Raw genomic sequence first — 21,744 nt, forward strand, 5'->3', positions numbered from 1 at the left:
GGCAAGTCAGTTAAGATCAAATTCTTATTTACAATGATGGCCTACACCAGCTAAATCCAGACGACGCTGGGCCAATTGTGCACCACCCTATAGGACTCCCAATCACATCCAGTTGTGATACAGCCTGGAATCAAACCAGGATGTGTGTAGTGACGCCTCAAGCACCGAGATGCAGAGCCTTAGACCACAAGCCACTTGGGAGCCAATGTTTCTGCTTTTCGACTGTAACCCCAATGTTACATTAGTCATACACCCTTATGTTATAGTGATGGGGGAAAAATAATCTGCACAGTTACATGTTTGGAGATATTATTTTTTAAGATATATCATATCTTTTTGACAATATCGCAATATTATTTTTGTCCTAGCTGGCTGCACGAAAACTCTAGTATTTCTCCTTCACAGCTTGTTCTTCATCTTCTTTTTAAATAGGGAGCCAATTTGTTTTCAACACTCCATGACTGATCAAAACATGTTTTCCCATGTCTCTCCCTTGTCCGTCTGCAGCAGACAAATGGTAAATATCGTATCAGCACTTACGTATCGTGACAATATCGTATCGTGACCATATCGTATCGTGACCATATCGTATCGTGACCATATCGTATCGTGACCATATCGTATCGTGACCATATCGTATCGTGACCATATCGTATCGTGACAATATCGTATCGTGACCATATCGTATCGTGACCATATCGTATCGTGACCATATCGTATCGTGACCATATCGTATCGTGACCATATCGTATCGTGACCATATCGTATCGTGACCATATCGTATCGTGAGGTCCCTAGCAATAGCAGCCCTATTATGTTATACTAGGGACATTGTGTTTCCATAGCTAGGGCTGACAGTAGGAAAAGCAGAATCAACAACCTCTGCAAAAACCAAACAGTTGCTTTGTGAGAAGGTGTTAAAGTTCACAGTTAGCCATTGTTAAGTAAATGCCAGCAGAAAAGTACCAGTGGCCTGGCTTTGGCCCCAGGTGAGAGCAGGTCTGCCGAAGCCATGGCCCAGTGAGACACGGGTGCCGGCCCGCATAGATGGAAACAGAGAAGTCTGAGCCTTTTTGTGTAAAACATTGGGGTAAAACCTTTTTGGAAATGCACCCTGAGTGAACCGCTATGTCTTTGGTCTAGTTTGTACTTTTCAAAAAAGGGCATGGAATGTTACTAGTACACCTGTATTGTGTTTCCAATTATCCCCGGTGCCACTTAGCAACACTTCAAGGTGTACCAGTGGCACTCCCTTTACTATTGGATGTTTTGTAAGTAAACTACACGTTGGCTTTTTGAAGCGCGAGCTACTGCAGTGTGTGCTTTGTAGTGTAGCTAAGATCGATTTCTGCTCAATGAAGCAGGCTCTACCTTACATTAGAAGAATGGATTGCGGGGAAAGCATTTCTAACAGTCTGTGGTGCTTTTCCACGCAGTGCTGTCCATCCCCCAGACTCGTCATAGACGGCCATTTCTTCCCCGTGTCTGTCCTCATAAGACTTCCGCTCACCCCCTCGTGGCATTGAAGGAACACATTTGTGATGAGAGGAGAAAAGCTGTCACCCGGCAGAGACAGGGCAGTCCTTTCACTCATCCCCTCCACAGTCCTCTCGTCTTCTCTCACTCTTCTTTATTTGCCTCTCTTTTTTCTCCTCTTATTCTTCTCATATGTTGCAGTCTTTTGGTAAGCGCTGTGGACATCTGACATGTTTTCTTGTTAATCGAAGAGGGAAATTGTGTGTGTGTGTCCCTGCCTGTCGCTTCTGTTATTGCCTTACTGAGGGTTGCAACGGGAAGTTATATTACTGCAAACTTTCTAATTTTACAAGTAAACTACCAGAATTGTGTTATCTTTCAAGGATTTTATGTAATTTATCGCGAGACATCTAGTGGCCCTTTTTGGTACTTCAGATTTGTACAGGTGTCTGTAATTATTTTTGACTCTCTGTGTGGCCTTATCACCTGCAAAATGTATGAAATACTTTTTTTTTGGTGGGGGGGGGGGGCAAAGCTGTTAAACAATATCCTAAATATAAACCATCACCTTAGTAAATATAATTGGTGTTAAAGATGAGGGTTTCAGCATGAAATATCCTTTAGATTTTTTTTTCATTTTACTATGTCAGTTTGTTGTCACTGTTTTGCCTTCAAACTGGTGGCAGTTGCCTCAACAGTTGGAAGAGTTGCAGAGTTAATTGAAAATAATGCCATTGTTGATTCAATGCTTTTTTTCATTAGTTATTTTCTCACTATTTTCTCTTGGACCATGTGGTCTATCAACTAGAAACTCATGGACAATATGGAACTAAAAAAACGTATACTAAATATGAATAAAAACATTTTTTAAGTTATTGAACTATAAATTACCAAAGTTACGATAGATTGTCATAGATTTTCTGTTAATGACCGAAATTACTGAAGATTCTGGTAGCTTTGGTAAACTAACGCTATCTTCGCAACCCTACCCGTGCCACACGGGACACACTCAGGGAAATAAACAAAAGAGTTGTGTCACCTATTAAATCAAGTGACAAATATGTGTGAGTGGGAGTCCCATGGTGGATCATGTGTTGCTTGTAGGTTGTAGCAAGGCTTGTGTGACGTAAGTCACAGAACTGCCACCTAGTGGTAGTCATTGTTCTGACCTGGGATATCAGCCAGTCCCAGAGAGTCTTCCAGTCCCAGAGTTGTTTATTTCCTGCTCAGAGGATACCTTCGTCTTTGGAGTTGAAGTTGGGATTTTGCTGTTATTGAAGCCTATGGGGATTGCTGATTTAAGTCAAAAATACTCTTATAGTCCTTTTCATTCATAATACCAATACATGTTGTTAAAGGTGGATGTAGAGCTAAATATTTTTCTTCTTTTTAATGTTGTTATATTTAAGAATTGAAATAAATAAATATAGATATCCTTGAGGTCAGAGCAGAAATCAGGCATCTGCAAAATATCTCTGCTCTTCTCTGGCATACAATAGGTTCATCTTCTAGAGGCATGCAAGGTGACATTTGTTTTCCTCGTCACCTTGAGAGAATGCCCACAACGTCAGGAAGGACTGTTATCGTTGAATGCAGGGAGAGGAGTCCTTATCACCCCTCATTCTATAGGGCCATATCAATGTGTTTTAACTCTCTCTCCACATAACCATGTACCTCTCATACTGGGTAATACACATGTACTACGACAGCCTTCATCTTCTCCTCACTCTGCATTCCCTACTGGCCCAGTGACCATCACCATAGATTACACAGGTTGTCACCTGCACAATGTACTCAGTGATGGATGTCCCTTAAACATATTCATAGTGCAGCCATCTTCAGTACAATTTTATATATATATTTAAAAAAGGTTTTTAACCTTTATTTAACAGTTACCAAAACACATCCAGACATCCTCTCAGGATCAGACTGACGTCTCAATGGCATGGTCCCTCTAGCTTGTATAGAGTCTATAGACTATTTAAAGCAGACCCTGTCATCATCTATCCGAATCGTAATAGTCACCTTAGATCCAACCAGGTTTCACATGGGTAAACAAGCATGTGGCCAACAGATGCACTAGATGTGGCCTTGGTATGTACCGTACATGTCAGGACAACACAGGCATTACAGCGATTGTCTTGTATTGAGGTCATACAGGAACTTCCTGTGTGTACTGAATAACTTCCGCTGCTACTGCGGTACTGTATGTTTGTCATGTCCCACTGAATCAGCCTATAGTGTCAACATATTGAACACGAGGAACTGCAGTGGACTTCTTCTCACAAGGTTGTACATACCAAATGTGATATGTGATAAATATGTTAAAATGGCTACCCGGTAAAGTGTGAATTGGCGTATAAAGAATTGGCCAATTGCCATGTGTTAAAAAATTATCAGCACCTGCTTGGGTTGGTGCTGAAGATGTGTTAATTAGCTATGGTTCGTCTTCTGTGTTAAAACATAAAAAAATCACACTGAATTCACACCGAAGTTGTGGTTATCATATCTTAAATCTGTCATTCGAGCAGGGAAAATGAACTTCTTAAGATTTTATAGACTTGTTTGTTTGTGTTATCCGATCTCTCTTCTGAGAGAGATAGAGATGCTGGTTGTGTGTCATTTAATAATGTTCGGTTCGTATCCCACTGTTTTATATTACACTCCTATAGCAGTGATGCTGTTCAACACTTCTTTATTCTAGCATCTCCTGAGAGTAAAGCCTCTGAGTTCCTCTGTCTAACCAGAATAATGTGCCAGGAAAGATGCCCTCGCTCGGTTTTCTTCTCCCACTCTCTCTGCAGCTGGGGCCAGGCCTGCTAACCCCACAGGGCGCACAAACATCACACAGACACAATTTATAACAATCACCTCTCCCGCTCTCTCTCGCTCCCTATGCCTGTCCTCACACACACGCACTCTCTCGTTCTCTCTCTCTCTCTCTCGCTCGCTCTCTCTTTTTCTCTCTGTCTGTTCCTCTCTCTCGCACAATCACACTCACGCACTACCGTTCATATTCCCGGAGTTATCATATTGAGGTTGATACCATCGTACAGTAGACAGTTCCACTGTTTGAGAACACCAAAGTCCTATGAGAAGTATATAGTGTGTGGGTGTACTACTTGGCTCTGTCTGGATTACAAAGCACTTGAGGAGGAACGGAATGATATTGTGAATTTAAATCACAGGGAGCTTTATCGATGGGTCTGTTTAATGTTCAGCAGAAAGACAGGGCAGGGTTGGCAGGATAGGAGTGGAGTCTTATGGGAGCAAACATAAAGACAGTGAGAAATGCTTTCTAATCTTATGAATCTTGACCAGGGAGTACACAGCTGTCATATAAACACAAAGGCACAAGGGGACAGACTAGCACTGTTAGCAGCATTATCTGAGCATGAGGAAAGGACATTTGGACTAAATGTGGGCTATAATTATTGTAATCTGTGGTACAAAACTGGAATGAGTCCTGTGGGAGAAAGGGAGGGTCGATGAGAAAGCGAATGGACATGGAATTGTGTGTTCAACAGCCATGCAAAGTTGAAGAAATAAGGATGAAACGGGAGTGATCGAGAAAAGGGGAGGATATGTTCTTTCATAGAAATATGAGAAATTGAGAAAGAGATTAAGAGAGTGAGGGGGAGAGGGTACATTGATTATATATGGTACGTAGTCCTGGTGTTCTGGACTGGTGTGACCCTCTGCGTCGAGCGGGCTGGCAGTGTGCTCTCTGTGAGGTCCTGTGTCAGGGGCCCAAGGGCAGGTTTGGAGAAGGTCAACAAGACATACTGCTGCATGGAGGAGCAGCAATCAAATACAATCAAAGTGCTCCATAGACCCAGGCCCTGACAATATGCCATTCACTCAGCTCAACAGTAGACACTCGCACTTACGTACACATTTGCTCTCTTTCTTTCTCTTTCTTTCTTGCTCTCACTCTCTCTCACTCACTCACTCACTCTCACACACACATACAAACAAACCCAGCTTCACCTAAGACATTCTCTGGAGAATCCTCCACAGTACATCCTGTATCATGCACATGGACAATATGACGTCCCAGACATGTGTCTCCCAATGTGAAGCACAGCCAGCTGGATGACCCAAGGCATCCATGGTGCATTGGCTACAGCACTGGGCCCTGGAAACATGGCCATGTGGCACTCTGCTGATGCTGTTGCTCTCAGAGATGTCTTTACAGGCGCATCACTGCAAAATGCATCACTTACTGGGTAGTAGGACTGAACCCATACTGCTGAATTCAGCACATACTGTATCAGGACTACCAATCACTACTACCAATTGGTAGGTACATGGTGTCAACTAGGAGTTTAGCAGGTGAATGACTTAAACAACCAGCTATAATCCGACTCTTTAACTCTGTGGCGCAGTCATGGCCCTCTCCAGTATGTGAGATTCATGAAGAGCAACAGCGGAAGTTTGCTCAAATTATGTTTCTAAGAGGCCTGTTAATGACAGAGCAAAGGCTAATTAGCATCACTGTTTTGGGCAGAGAAGAGTGACACTAAATTAGAAAAATGCCAACCATGCCCAGATGCTTGATACACAACGAGAGTTGCCTTTTTTTCAGAGTGAGGCTTTGACTTGATGCCTTTAGAAATATCAGGATGTGTATATATATGTATCTCTCTCTCTCTCTTTTTCTCTCTCACCCTCTCTCTCTCAATCAGAAATCATATCAAATAATACAGTTATTATTCAATAGTGTGTGATTTCAATGCATCACTGATCTAGTGATTGATTTTGATGTCTCTACTCTCTGCTCATTTATTTTCCCGGCAGCCGTCTTTTAGATTAAACCAATCTTTATAAACCATCAGCTCGGGGAAAAGAGTTCTGAGAAAGCATTGTGTAAGCAGTCCTGTGAATCATATATAACCATAATGAGTTGCCCTGTAGAATAATCCAATTAACCTACACTGTGATATCGCCCTTTATTGCCCTCAGACCTTTCTCTGCATTAACACTGACCTCAGACTTGTTCCAGATCAGTATTAATGGAAGACTGGACTTTATTTTGACACACCACTGTATATCTATTACCAGTAGGATAACTTCACCTCTCCTTTCAATTAGGAGGAGAAACACTCGGATGGAATTTCCCCCAAATCAATCTATCAATGTATTAATCAATTTAAGAAATCTGTTCATTTATGGTTCTGTAGTGTAAGACACAGCCTGTGGAATCATTATATTTGCATAGCTAGTTCACTCCCAGAGCAACAGGAGAGGAGCAGCAAGTGGTCCCTTGTTTTGATAGCATCGTTGCAATGATGTCAATGTGCCCACTGCAGTGACGGTCCGCGCTGGTTTTCTGGCGGCGCGCGGCTCGCTGGAGGTGTACACGGGCGGCCTCCCGTGTGTCCTGCATGCGCCTAAACCAGTCATCCACCGCAGGAGCTTCGGACTGACTCTGATGGCACGGTGCCAGAACCGGCTGGTACCCCAATATGCACTGAAAGGGGGAGAGGTTAGTGGAGGAGTGGCTATGCGAGTTCTGTGCCATCTCGGCCCAGGTCACGAACACCGCCCACTCCCCCGGCCGGTCCTGGCAATAGGACCGCAGAACCTTCCCACATCCTGGTTGACTCTCTCTACCTGCCCATTACTCTCGGCGTGAAAACCTGAGGTAAGGCTGATCGAGACCCCCAGACGTTCCATGAACGCTGTCCAAACTCTTGACGTGAACTGGGGACCCCGATCCCACACTATATCCTCAGGCACCCCGTAGTGCTGGAAGACGTGAGTAAACAGGGCTTCTGCAGTCTGTAGGGCCGTAGGAAGACTGGGCAGAGGGAGGAGACGACATGACGTAGAGAAACGATCCACAACGACCACGACCGTAGTGTTTCCCCGTGAAAGAGGAAGATCGGTTAGAGAATCCACCGACAGGTGTGACCACGATCGTAGTGTTTCCCTGTGAAAGAGGAAGATCGGTTAGAGAATCCACTGACAGGTGTGACCACGATTGTAGTGTTTCCCCGTGAAAGAGGAAGATCGGTTAGAGAATCCACCGACAGGTGTGACCACGATCGTAGTGTTTCCCTGTGAAAGAGGAAGATCGGTTAGAGAATCCACTGACAGGTGTGACCAAGGTCGTTGTGGAACGGGTAAGGGATGTAGCTTACCTCTGGGCAGGTGTCTCGGAGCCTTACACTGGGCACACACCGAGCAGGAGGAAACATAAACCCTCACGTCCTTTGCCAAGGTGGGCCGCCAGTACATCCCAGTCAAACAGCGCACCGTCCAATCGATCCCCGGATGACCAGAGGAGGGAGATGTGTGGGCCCCCACACGACCGGCACTACCAGGCAGGAGGCCGGGAGTATGGGAGTCTGATCCATGGGCCGCTCCTCTGTGTCATAGGCATGGACTCTGCCCAGTCTTCCTACAGCACAACAGACTGCAGAAGCCCTGTTTACTCACAGTGCGTTTGACTTCTTATTCTGGGAACCTGGTCTGTAGGATTAGGGTAAACACAAAACGGGTAAAGAACATGGCCCGCCTTGCCTGACGAGGATTCAGTCTCCTCGCTGCCCGGATGTACTCCAGGTTGCGGTGGTCAGTCCAGATGAGGAAAGGGTGTTTAGCCCCCTCAAGCCAATGTCTCCATGCCTTCAACGCTTTAACCACAGCCAACAACACACGGTCCCCCTCAAGACCCCCTAAATTCTATCAGCATATTGATTGTGCTACAAGGGCTGGTAAAACCCTGGATCATTGTTATTCTAACTTCTGCGACGCATATAAGGCCCTCCCCCGCCCTCCTTTCGGAAAAGCTGACCACGACTCCATTTTGTTGCTCCCTGCCTATAGACAGAAACTAAAACAGGAAGCTCCCGCGCTCAGGTCTGTTCAATGCTGGTCCGATCAATCTGATTCCACGCTTCAAGATTGCTTCGATCACGTGGATTGGGATATGTTCCGCATTGCCTACAAACAACAACATTGACGAATACGCTGATTCGGTGAGCGAGTTTATTAGCAAGTGCATCGGCGATGTCGTACCCACAGCAACTATTAGAACATTCCCAAACCAGAAACCGTGGATTGATGGCAGCATTCACGCAAAACTGAAAGCGCGAACCACTGCTTTTAACCAGGGCAAGGTGACCGGAAACATGACCGAATAGAAAAACAGTGTAGCCATTCCCTCCGCAAGGCAATCAAACAAGCTAAACGTCAGTATATACACAAAGTAGAGTCGCAATTCAACGGCTCAGACACAAGAGGTATGTGGCAGGGTCTACAGTCAATCACGGATTACAAAAAGAAAACCAGCCCCGTCGCGGACCAGGATGTCTTGCTCCCAGACAGACTAAACAACTTCTTTGCTCGCTTTGAGGACAATACAGCGGGCCACTGACACGGCCCGCTACCAAAACCTGACAGAACCGGACTCTCCTTCACTGCAGCCGGCGTGAGTAAAACATTTAAACGTGTTAACCCTCGCAAGGCTGCAGGCCCAAACGGCATCCCCAGCCGCGTCCTCAGAGCATGCGCAGGCCAGCTGGCTGGTGTGTTTTCAGACATATTCAATGAATCCTTACCCCAGTCTGCTGTTCCCACATGCTTTAAGAGGGAAAATGGATTAAATAAAATTAAAGTCCTCAGCAATCTACACACCATACCCGATAATGACAAAGCAAAAACAAAAATGCCTTATTTACATAAGTATTCAGACCCTTTGCTATCAGACTCGAAATTGAGCTCAGGTGCATCCTGTTTCCATTGATCATCCTTGAGATGTTTCTACAACTTGATTAGAGTCCACCTGTGGTAAATTCATTTGATTGAACATGATTTGGAAAGTCACACATCTGTCTATATAAGGTCCCACAGTTGACAGTGCATGCCAGAGCAAAAACCAAGCCATGAGGTTGAAGGAATTGTCCGTAGAGCTCCGAAATAGGCTTGTGTCGAGGCACAGATCTGGGGAAGGGTACCAAAAAATGTCTGCAGCATTGAAGGTCCCCAAGAACACAGTGGCCTCCATCATTTTTAAATGGAAGAAGTTTGGAACCACCAAGACTCTTCCTAAGGCTGGCCACCTACCCAAACTGAGCAGTCAGGGGAGAAGGGCCTTGGTCAGGGAGGTAACCAAAAACCAAAATGGTCACTCTGACAGAGCTCTAGAGTTCCTCTGTGGAGATGGGAGAACCCTCCAGAAGTATAACCATCTCTGCAGATCTCTGCAGCACTCCACTAATCAGGCCTTTATGGTAGAGTAGCCAGACGGACGACACTCCTCAGAAAAAAGGCACATGACAGCCCACTTAGAGTTTGCCAGAAGACACCCAAAGACTCAGACCATGAGAAACAAGATTCTCTGGTCTGATGAAATCCAGATTGAACTCTTTGTCCTGAATGTAAGCGTCACGTCTGGAAGAAACCTGGCACCATCCCTACGGTGAAGCATGGTGGTGGCAGCATCATGCTGTGCAGATGTTTTTCAGCGGCAGGGACTGGGAGACTAGTCAGGATCGAGGCAAAGATAAACGGAGTAAAATACAGAGAGATCTTTGATGAAAACCTGCTCCAGAGCGCTCAGAACCTCAGACTGGGGCGATGGTTCACCTTCCATCAGGATAACGACCCTAAGCACACAGCCAAGACAACGCAGGAGTGGCTTTGGGACAAGTCTCTGAATGACCTTGAGTGGCCCAGTCAGAGCCCAAACTTGAACCCGATTGAACATCTCTGAAGGGACCTGAAAATAGCTGTGCAGCAACTCTCCCCATCCAACCTGACAGAGCTTGAGAGGATCTGCAGAGAAGAATGGGAGAAACTCAACAAATACAGGTGTGCCAAGCTTGTAATGTCATACTCAAGAAGACGCAAGGCTGTAATCGCTGCCAAAGGTGCTTAAGCAAAGTACTGAGTAAAGGGTCGGAATACTTATGTAAATGTAATATTTCATTTTTTGTATTTATTTTTTTTATAAATGAGCAAAAATAAAAAATAAACTGTTTTTGCTTTGTCATTATGGGATATTGTGTGTAGATTGATAAGGGGGAAAAAACAATTGAATCAATTTTAGAATAAGGCTGTAACCTAACAAATGTGGAAAAAGTCAAGGTATGTGAATACTTTCCGAAGGCACTGTATGCCAACACATAAACAGCGTGTCGCAGTAGACTACTCTGCCAGATCTTCAAATCAACACACAATGCTCACTGTGGATTAAAAGATTAACATTGATTGTGATCAACACAAATATTTTATAACCTCAATTATGGCAGGAATTCCTCAGCAGGGAAGAGATGAATAGAGACTAATACGATTAGCATTTAGACAACGGCCTCCTCATAAATAAATTGATTAGATTTCTTGTCTCCTGTTGATGGCCCCCAAAAAGATTTTCAGATGCCAAATTTGGCAAAGATAACACGCAGCTTGTATTATCTCGGCCTGCACTTGGATATTGAATCTGTCTGTGTGACTATATGTGTGGTGTTATTTGAGTACATTTGATTTATGTTGTGTGCGCTTATTTTGGTTTCCCTCTAGTTCTGTTGAAAAGGGTGAAGGGGATTTGAGATGAGCCACTAATGGCTGAAGTTTCTGCCTCCTGAGCTGACATGAAAGAGTTCCACCCCGTGTATTTAAAAATTCTAACGGGTTGAGGATTAAATATTAAACACTGCAGACTTGAGAATCTATTCCTCCGCTGAGGAATGAAAATCTTGGGAGTGTTCCTGACCTGCGGTCCACAGAGAGGTATGTGTGTGATGAGAAATATCAGCTTACATGTTTCTCTCCATAGGGTCATGGAGGCAACGTCTCACATTGACATTGCCACAAAGGGTTTGAATGTGTTTTTTCCCCCTCTACTTTCTCTAATTCTCTCACCACTCTCTTCTCTCTATCACCTCCCTCTCCCCCCTCTTCCTTCTCTCCACACTGTCCCTCTTTTATTCCATTCTGCTTTCCCTGCTTTCTCTTTTCTGTGGCTGGGCCCCACCTGTGGTCTGTGAACTGTGCAGTGAGCTCGAACCAGAGCAGTGCCCATGAGTACCCAGACTGCCGTGATGGGGGCAGCGAGGCCAGCCTGCTGGTGTCTCCGCTGGTGGTGGCTGGCATCGTCATCGGCCTGGTGCTCTTCCTGTCCTGCGTTACTATCATCGTGGGCAGCCTGCGCAAAGACAGCCGTCTGCGCAACCCCCACCTGCGGGCCAGCTATGGTGAGTTACAGAGAGTTGTCCATCGATGAGGCCAGTAGGTGTGTTAGAGGCCCGTTCATTTATAAGATTTAGGATATCCGTTTTCAGTTGCAAGTGGTTTCATAAGTCTTATTTACAAATCCATGGGACAAAATGTATGGCCATGAATGTTTTATGCTACTTTTCCCAGAGCTGAATCAGTAGAAGATATCCAGTTCAGTCTTCCAATGAACACATTTCACCCTCATGGCATTAATATGCCACATTTGGCATTCTCCAGAGCTGGCATTTAAACCAACCAGTGCTCTTCTCCTGAAACCTCATCTAAAGGGACCACACTCTGCCTGTGGGGTTGATAACGGAATGGGAAAATAACAAAATATTGCACCAAACTGAATCGCACACACACACACAGCCAAAGCCATGTCTATGGAAGGCCACTTGGCCCAATGGACTGGGTCCCATTGTCAGTCCACACAGAGACGGGACAAAAAGCTCAAAGAGCATCCTTTGTGTTAGGACGCCGCCCCATTCTCCCTCTGCCTGGCCAAAGGCTGATATACCCAGATTATATCACACTGGCTTCAATCACAGCCCCTCTATCTTCAAGGAGCCACATGCCCTTAGCCTTATGTTTCATAACAGATTCCGACTGCTCCAGTGTAATAACAGTGCAGATAGACTGCAAAAAAAATTATATTTACTGTAGATCTGCTTATTCAGTTCAATGTAGGATCCCTAAACCATGAGATATATAATTCAGTTGAACTGAGCACAGAGCATATTTACAATCCTGACTCTGCTATAGTTCACTGAGAAAAAAAAGCTATTGTGTTCGTTAGTGTTGTATTAGACTGCCCTGCCTCTCCACAGCTCCGGATGGCTTTTCGTACGGCGGCTCCATCGGGGAGCTGAGGTCGACGTGTGTCGAGGAGTTCCCTCCAGCGTTTGACTTTGACTCCTACGTGGAGACTCTATCACAAGTCAATGTGATGTATCCAGACTCCCCGCCTCAGTAAGTCATTTAACTCTACTGTATTACCACCCAAATGGCATTACGATCCTATTCATTCCTTTGGTCACCATTATGGCTAGATAAAGGGAATTATTTTGATGGTGTATTTGCTGTTATCTTTATATGTTGTGAAAAATGATGGATGAGTAATGATCATAATCACCACTATGGAGGGTTACCTCTGGGTGATCCCCAGGGTGCGTGTGTGTGTGTGTGTGTTAGGATCTGACTATGATAATGAAGCAGGACCATTGTGAAGGGACAAGGTAACGGAATGGAGGGATGGGCTGAGGAATGGAGAGCTGTAGTAAGGAGTAGATGTGAGAAGTTGTTAAGAGCTCTCTAATCAATCTGAAGATCACATTATCATCCACCATAGTGGAGAGCCATAGTTGCTATGATGGGCTTTCTGTACCTAGTGCACTCTTATGGTTATATGATTGAAATGTAAAAGGTTTTGGAATATATAAAATATGTATTTCATTTGCATTCCAGTTTCCATGCGATAACTGTGGTTCCCTAGCTCAATTAGTAGAGCACAGTGCTTGCAATGCCAGGATAGTGGGTTCAATTCCTGGGACCATCCGTATGTAAAATGTATGCTCACATGACTCAGTCACTTTGGATAAAAGCGTCTGCTAAATGATAATGTATATATCATAACTGCTGTAAGCCATGCTCACCTTATCAGCAGCAAACAGTTGTGGGGACTAGGGATTGTGCTTGAACATGCTTTTGAAAGCCTTTTTAGTTTCAATTTGCCAAGATGGCTGTCCTCTACCCTTCTAGTGTGGTCTTTGAAGACCTACAGTAAGAAAGACAGAAAGAGTAGGAGAGATATGAGAAAGAGAGGAAGAGAAAGAGGGAAAAGAAGACTCCATTTACACACCAGCCTTACAATTCAGTTCTCCTGCATGCTTGATGAGTTAGGTCAGGCCTCGGTAACCTCTCTGAGGTTGAATTGAACCATGCTGTTGTGTCAAGTCATTCATTAGAGCACTGTTGCACAGCTCAACTCTTTCATGGCTGGGTGCTCCGCCTCAACTCTAAACTCACTGCCCGGCGCACAGCCTGCTTCGCTCCCTGAACAAGCTTCTGGTGCTGCTGGTAAATGCCACTGCTTTGCGGTGAAAGACACCCGGTGTGTTTGATCTAAATGACAGCCCAGCTAATTGGCGTCTTTAATAATTCAGCCGTATTCCTCTCGCTTGCAGTTTGGTCTGCCATCCTTTCAAAAGACACTTGTGATGATGCCAGCTGATAAAAGAAGGTTAAAGAAATGAGAGTCTAGAATACATTGATTGTAATACATGGCACAATAAACACTGTTTCTCACTACCTCTCTCGATGAGAGGAGAGGATCGCCTTAGGTTAGTGTAACCAAATGGAAGCAAGCTCAACCTGAGAACCAGTCTTGACAGTTGGTTTAAATATTACTTGACAGATAGAACTCAATGTGTCGGGGGTACTGATGGTGTTAAATCAGGTTTTCTGGACATACGCAAGGTGTCCCGCAGGGATGAATTCTGGGTCCTGTACTTTTTCTGTTTACATTAATAATATTGACTTGTCTGTAAATTTTTTTTACTTGCACTTGTATGCCAATGATACTGTTGTGTATGCTATTGCCCCACGGTTGACCAGGCTCTATCTGAACTACAGTCTACCTTCATTGTTTTACAATAACTTTATGAAATGAGTATTGAATGCAGGTAAAACTAAGTAAATGTTGTTCTCTAGGGTGCATAAAAACAATTCTGATGATTTAAACATATGTACTTTGGATGGTGTCAAGTGTTGATCGTGTCCCAGCTTACAAATATCTGGGCATTTTAATAGATGAAAAGCTGTCTTTTAAAAGTATATTGATGACTTAGTTAAGAAACTGAGAATAAAGATGGGCTTTTTTAACTATATTCAATGTGCGGGACAAAATTGAGGCTAGGATTAAGAAGTTGGAGCTCTTCTCTATCTGTATTAACAAGGACAACACACAGGTCTTTCCATCATTGTATGATTTTTTTTGTGCATGTGAGCTCAAGCTTACGGACAATGTCAAATGTGATATAGCGAAGCACCTCAGTGAGTTGGTTGCGCAATTACGCTGGTACTTTCCCGAAATGGATGACACAAACAACTGGATTCGTTATCCTTTTCATGCCCTGCCTCCAGTCCACTTACCGATATCTGAACAAGAAAGTCTCATCGAAATTGCAACAAGCGGTTCTGTGAAAATTGAATTTAATCAGAAGCCACTGACAGATTTCTGGATTGGGCTGCGCTCAGAGTATCCTGCCTTGGCAAATCATGCTGTTAAGACACTGATGCCCTTTGCAACCATGTACAGTTTTAGTACTCATCACTGCATTCTCTAGCCAGAAAGTTGGTTGGCTCTTTGATGTCCCGTAGGTTGATACATTGCTATGTTTTCATATATAAAGCCCTTTTACAAAATCTCCCACTGTACCTAACATGATTACTAAACTTTAAGACACCAGGTCTCAGGGATGGCTAACTCTGGAAATTCCTTTGGTCTCTATTGAGTTAGATAAATCAGCTTTTAGTTTTCTTGCACCTTATAGGTAGAACAATCTACCAAATGTTCTTAAATTTGATGTTTTGGTGCCTCTAGGGCAATTCAGAAAGCTGATTGAGGACCTTCTTATTGATGAATGTGTTTTTCTTTCTACTTGCATTTTGGATTTATATTTTAATGTGTGTATTTTCTGTCATTTCTGTAATTCAGGGTTCATTTGTAAAAGAGACCTTGGTCTCAGTATGACTCCCTGATAAAATAAAGATAAAATACCAAATAAAATAAACAAAAGGTTGTTTCCTCACAGAGAGAGGGTAGGCTACGAAGCAGTTCTTTATTCCCTGTTTAGGTTCAGTGTGCTAGATAACTAGTCTAGTTAACGCACTCTTTCCTCACTGTGGTTGGATTACATAGAAGGAGGAGGAGGCTTAATCCTGGCAGTCCTCTAAACCTACACAGGCTCAATCTGCAGGTCTAGACATCCTGCCAGCCTCCACCACATCATCTCCACTCTGATCCCTGGCTGACACTACACCTGCTTACTGACTACTGGGCTGTGATTACATCCTAAACGGCTCCTGATGATTTCACTATCTTGGAATGACCCCATGTATTTCAGAATGAAGATAGAAAACAAACCTGAGAGGAAATGCAACCGTTCTGTAACTATTGTAGATGGACAGACTACTCTGTGGGTTTGGTTTGAAGCCACCCACCTTTCCCTCCCCTCCCTCAGGTATAAAGATGAGATAAGATAATTAGGGGGGTGCTTTCTTTTGTCCTATTTCACACATGTGAATTGGAAATACATTTGTTGTTGTTGTAAAGGCATAAATGTAGCTGATACTAGCCTCCTTCTGGCTTCAAAAGAAAAACAGGCCTTATTCCTAAAATAGAATCCCAATTTCAGCTTCAATTTTTGACCCTGAAACAATTAGGGTTAAGTGCCTTGCTCAAGGACACATAGATAGATTTTTTACCTTGTCGGCTACTGGCCCAACACTCCTAAATGCTAGGCTACCTGCCACCCAGGACTCAGGTGTGTGTGTGTGTGTGTGTGTGTGTGTGCGTGCGTGCGTGCGTGCGAGCGTGCGTGCGTGGTTTGTTTATCCGGCTCAATTCTGCCTGCTTGCCCTTCAAGGTTTGTTTCACAGAGTCACAATGTTATTTGCATTTATATGACAGTTCCATTAGTGTGGCGGCCCCTGTGTACGGCCCTGTAAGGGGCCTCTAAAGAGGGTGAAATTACCTCTCCCTCCAGAGGAGCCATCTGAAACATCAGGCCCTTTCCTGTTCAACAACAAATTATGAAAAATATGGAATATAACATGCCATAGACAGGGCTATTAATGTCACTGAATAGTGTGTAAGTCAGTTTGGCGTTATATCAATCTGCTCAATTTCTGTATAGATAGTAATGTCCTGCCTAATTTATTCACTGGCCTTTTCCATCAGATAAACCTGTAGGTTACATACAGTATGTAAATGTAGGCTAAAGCCCCATTTATAACTGGTTCTAACATTCGTCTTTTGTTCTGATCTTGTCCACATTCTGATTGTGCCCACATTTTTAGACAGGTGTAGAAGATTAAAAGACGGATTGTGATCAGGTCTTCCTGAACAACTCCGGAGATAGTCAGGCACACATTGTGTCTCGATATCTTAGTGTAGACGGATCTGGACAGTGAAATCATTTAAATCACCATTATCCTGCCTTCTAAAATCATCAGTCAGGTGGCAACATTGACTGATGATATCAATGTGTCTTAAAATCAATAAATACATATATTTTTTTTTAAATAACATCTGTCAAATAATTTGCATACAGGGAGGGACCAAGAAATCTGGTCAGAATTTGGACACAGTGGATGAATAAGAGACATTTAAATACCATGTGTAGATGTATATCTGAAAATGTGGGCACAGTCAGAATGTGGACAAGATCAGGACACAGGATGCATGTTAGCGCCAGGTATAAACAAGGCTTACAAGAGAGAGATTGAGTGGGCACGAGTGAGAGGAAGTGGAAGAGGAGGTTTAGCCAATCGTGTCTCTTCACATGAAAAACACAAGTCTTTGTTCTGCGCTATATGCCAACACCTTGTTGTTGATAGCTTGTCCTTTAATGAGACAGATATGCTAATGATGATGTCAAAAACGGTGTTGAACTTTGCAGTGTCACAGATACATCTAAGGAAGTCCTATGCTAACACGACGTATTTGATGATAAGACCAGACAGGATTACTAGCTTCTTATTGGCAAATTGTCAAGTAGTGCTTTCAAGCCTTTAGAGAGCTTGTGTTATTATTGGTTTGGATGTTAGGCTCCACTGTCAGGTGGGTTTAGTGGTGAAGGTGGTGGTCTTGATTGTTGGTGCTGAACAAGCCACTCTGTCAATACCTCTGCCTCTCATAGCCTCCATCCATCTCTGCTATGCTGTGGAGGGAGGGAGGGAAATCACTCCTCATATTAACAGAGGCATGATTCCTGTCTGAGGCCAAATGTGCTTTTATCACTCCCAAACTACGTCTTCTCAAACTACGTCTTCTCAAACTACGTCTTCTCAAACTACGTCTTCTCAAACTACGTCTTCTTCATTGCTGTTCCAATTAACGTGGGAAACATCAACCACACCACAGGAATGTTTTCTTATGCCTGAATTTAGGCTAAGATGTGTCAAAGATTGAGGTAGATTTAGATCATGAAGAATATCCAGTGCAAAATAGAAATATCTAAATATGTTGGCTGAGGAACCAGTGCATTGGAGAGGATAAAAGAGAGAGTGTGTTTTGTAGTGTACATTGTGTGCATAGTCAGGGGGCAGCGGGGTGGAGTGGATGGATGAAGGGAAAGGCATGTGATGCTGGGCAGTGCTGCCATTGCCACAGATGGCTGAGGGAAACTACAGAGCTTACACCACCTAGATCAGCAGCTCACCTGTGGAGCCTGTGAAGGAACTTGCTTCCGCAGAGAGAGAACTGGGCACATCCCAGCACAAATACACACGCACACCACACTGTTATATTATTTACATACAGTAACAGTCAAAGGTTTGGACACACCTACTCATTCCAGGGTTTTTCTTTATTTTTACTATTTTCTATATTGTAGAAAAAAACAAAAAAACAATTAAATAACACATGGAATCAAGTAGTAACCAAAAAAGTGTGAAACAAATCAAAATATATTTTATATTTGAGATTCTTCAAAGTAGCCACCCTTTGCCTTGATGACAGCTTTGCACACTCTTGGCACTCTTGGCATCTCTCAATCAGCTTCCTGAGGTAGTCACCTGGAATGCATTTCAATTAACAGGTGAGCCTTGTTAAAAGTTAATTTGTGGAATGTCTTTCCATCTTAATATATTTGAGCCAATCAGTTGTGTTGGGTTGGTATACAGAAGATAGCCCTATTTGGTAAAAGACCGAGTCCATATTATGGCAAGAACAGCTAAAATAAGCAAAGAGAAATACAATCCATCATTACTGTAAGACATGAAGGTCAGTCAATACAGAAAATTTAAAGAACTCAGTCCTTCATGGTCAAATTGCTGCAAAGAAATCACTGCTAAAGGACCCCAATAATAAGAAGAGACTTGCTTGGGCCAAGAAATACGAGCAATGGACATAAGACCGGTGGAAATATGTCCTTTGGGTCTGATGAGTCCAAATATGAGATTTTAGGTTCCAACCGCAGTCTTTGTGAGACGCAGAGTAGGTGAGCGGATGATGAAGCATGGAGGAGGAGGTGTGATGTTTCTGGGTGCTTTGCTGGTGACACTGTTAGTGATTTATTTAGTATTCAAGGCATACTTAACCAGCATGGCTTTTTCAACAGGACAATAACCAAAAACAAACATCCAGGCTGTGTAAGGGCTATTTGACCAAGAAGGAGAGTGATGGAGTGCTGCATCAGATGACCTGGCCTCCACAATCACCTGACCTCAACCCAATTGAGATGGTTTGGGATGAGTTGGACGGCAGAGTGAAGGAAAAGCAGCCAACAAGTGCTCAGCATATGTGGGAACCCCTTCAAGACTGTTGGAAAAGCATTCCAGGTGAAGCTGGTTGAGAGAATGCCAAGAGTGTGCAAAGCTGTCATCAAGGCAAAGGGTGGCTACTTTGAAGAATCTCCAATATAAATCCCTTTTTTGGTTACTACATGATTCCATTCATCGTTTTGATGTCTTCACTATTATTCTACAATGTAGAAATAAAGAAAACCCCTTGAATGAGTAGGTGTGTCCAAACTTTGGACTAGTACTGTATACACTGAGTGTATAAAACATTAAGAACACAGCTTCAATTCGTCAGAGCATAGACTCTACAAGGTGTCGAAAGTGTTCCACAGGGATGCTGGCGGATGTTGACTCTAATGCTTCCCACAGTTGTGTCAAGTTGGCTGGATGTCCTTTGGATGATGGACCATTCTTGATTCACATGGGAAACTGTTGGGGGTGAAAACAGCAGCGTTGAAGTTCTTGGCACAAACCGGTGCACCTACTACCATACCCCGTTGAAAGGTTCTTAAATATTTTGTCTGGCCCATTCACCCTCTGAATGGCACACATACACAATCCATGTCTCAATTGTCTCAAGGCTTAAAAATCCTTATTTAACCTGTCTCCTCCCCTTCATCTACACTGATTGAAGTGGATTTAACAAGTGACATCAATGAGGGATCATAGCTTTCACCTGGTCAGTCTATGTCATGGAAAGAGCAGGTGTACTTAATGTTTTGTACACTGAGTGTATTCTAATTTAAACACACACGCATGCATTCACACACATGCAAAAACTCACACTAACATCTACAGGTATATGCACAATAAGGTATGCACAGCACATTCATAACCACACACTGTTGCTCTTGTACATAGCTCTACAGGCATGGGCCTCTGACAGAGCCAGGGAGCTGAAAGAGTGAGCTCCCTGTGCCAGCCCTGCAGTGCAGTGGACAGCCTGGGCCATATGCTCCAGTCAGTGCTGTCATCTCTCTAGAGCTATAGGCCGGAAGCCAGAGGTCCTCCTCTAGTGACCCACACCTCTCCTTGGGCTTTGGAGTACATTGTATACCTATAAAGATGTATATAGCCCTTTACATCCAACTTTTTGACAGCCTAACGCACCTGCATTCATGTATCATAGTTGTGAACGCCTCTCTAGGCGTTGGAATGTAACACATTCTGTGTCATATGCGCCACAGGTGTTTCTGGAGAAGTCCCATGGTTCTCCATACTGTAGTTTCATCCTATGACAAATTATGCTCAATTATACAACTGTGCTCAGGGAAATGAATGTGTATGCAAACATACCTTTACCTAATTTAGCAGAGCGACTTAAAGGAGCAATTAGGATTAAGTGCCTTGCTGAAGGGCACATCAACAGATTTTCACCTAGTCAGCTCAGGGATTCAAACCAGTAACCTTTCGATTACTGGGCCAATGCTCATAACCGCTAGACTACCTACCACCCCATACAGCATGTAGATGATTGAAAACAGCAGTAGACTGCAGGCAGGATTGATTAGACAATCTAAACAATCTAAACAATCTAAGGGCTAAGCTGTAGCAGTGTTAAATCTGATTTTGCTAGCTAATCATTAATTATTTTTAGGATGCAACACCTTGTGTTAGCATCCTAGGGGACTTATAGTTCCCATAAGGGGGGTGACTGCAACGTGCAAAGTATTCTCACCCGAATCAGAGAGGGGATTCTCAGCTTGGTGTAACACTCATGAAACCCTGGCATGAAAACAGCTAGGCCCTCAGGTGTCCACAGCACTACCATACCTGGCAAAGAATTTCTGGAGTGACTCTCGACAAACGTCTGTATCAGCGTGTTTATTTAGAGCGAAAAAGCCCTATTTTCAATGTTTATGTGGTGCTGGTAGTTTATTGCACCCTGAAGGGATTAATAACATTGCTGAGCTGTGTGATGAATATCAGACACACGTAAACAAACACACACATACACACACTTATGCAAGCTGAGACTCTCACCCTCTTTCCTGGATCAGCATGATCATCATTTATTCATAAAAACGAGTAGGAAAAAACCCAGCTGAAAGTATCCAGGGCAACAGCTGATAACTTTACATTCCTTCTGACTAGAGCTGACTAACAATATGGGTTAGAAAAGTTAAGAGGTATGTGGGTATTATGTACAGTATTTAGTGCAGCGTTTCCCAAACTAGGGGTCGCAGCCTCATGTGGGGTCACCTGATTTGAAAATGGGGTTGCGAGATTAACTGGGGGGGGGGGGGGGAAGCGCTTGGTTCATAGAACCACGGTTAAGTAAATAACCTCCGGTAGCCGTTATATGTGGTTGTAATAAACAGAGCGGTTTCTGTTTTCTTCCTACAAATGTCGTTCTATCTTTAGAACGGTTTAAACTACAAAATATTATGACCCCACCCCATCACCTCTACGATGCCCACAAGCTATGCTGGTCTCAATAGGACAGAGTGGACAAGACCAGGCACTAAATCAGACAGGGGTGGAAAAAACATTATCAATGATTATGTTATTTTCTAC

General features: G+C 43.6%; 1 protein-coding gene across 2 annotated transcripts in view; it reads left to right on the forward strand.

Moving 5' to 3' along the window:
• Positions 1–21,744, forward strand: part of LOC110526278 (protein BEAN1) — a 43,996-nt gene that overhangs the window by 15,356 nt on the left and 6,896 nt on the right. Inside the window, exons 1-3 of one of the 2 annotated variants that reach the window (XM_021607099.3) lie at positions 11,005–11,214; positions 11,481–11,678; positions 12,531–12,672. In XM_021607099.3, the coding sequence (XP_021462774.2) occupies positions 11,172–11,214; positions 11,481–11,678; positions 12,531–12,672 (383 nt within the window). In that variant the 5' untranslated portion in view covers positions 11,005–11,171. Of the gene's footprint in view, positions 1–11,004; positions 11,215–11,480; positions 11,679–12,530; positions 12,673–21,744 lie in introns of those variants that run through there. The other variant, XM_021607098.3, reaches the window with a different exon arrangement.

Source organism: Oncorhynchus mykiss, chromosome 6 (assembly GCF_057628025.1).
Source record: "Oncorhynchus mykiss isolate SJ-2025 chromosome 6, ASM5762802v1, whole genome shotgun sequence".
NCBI classification, from domain to species: Eukaryota; Metazoa; Chordata; class Actinopteri; order Salmoniformes; family Salmonidae; genus Oncorhynchus; species Oncorhynchus mykiss.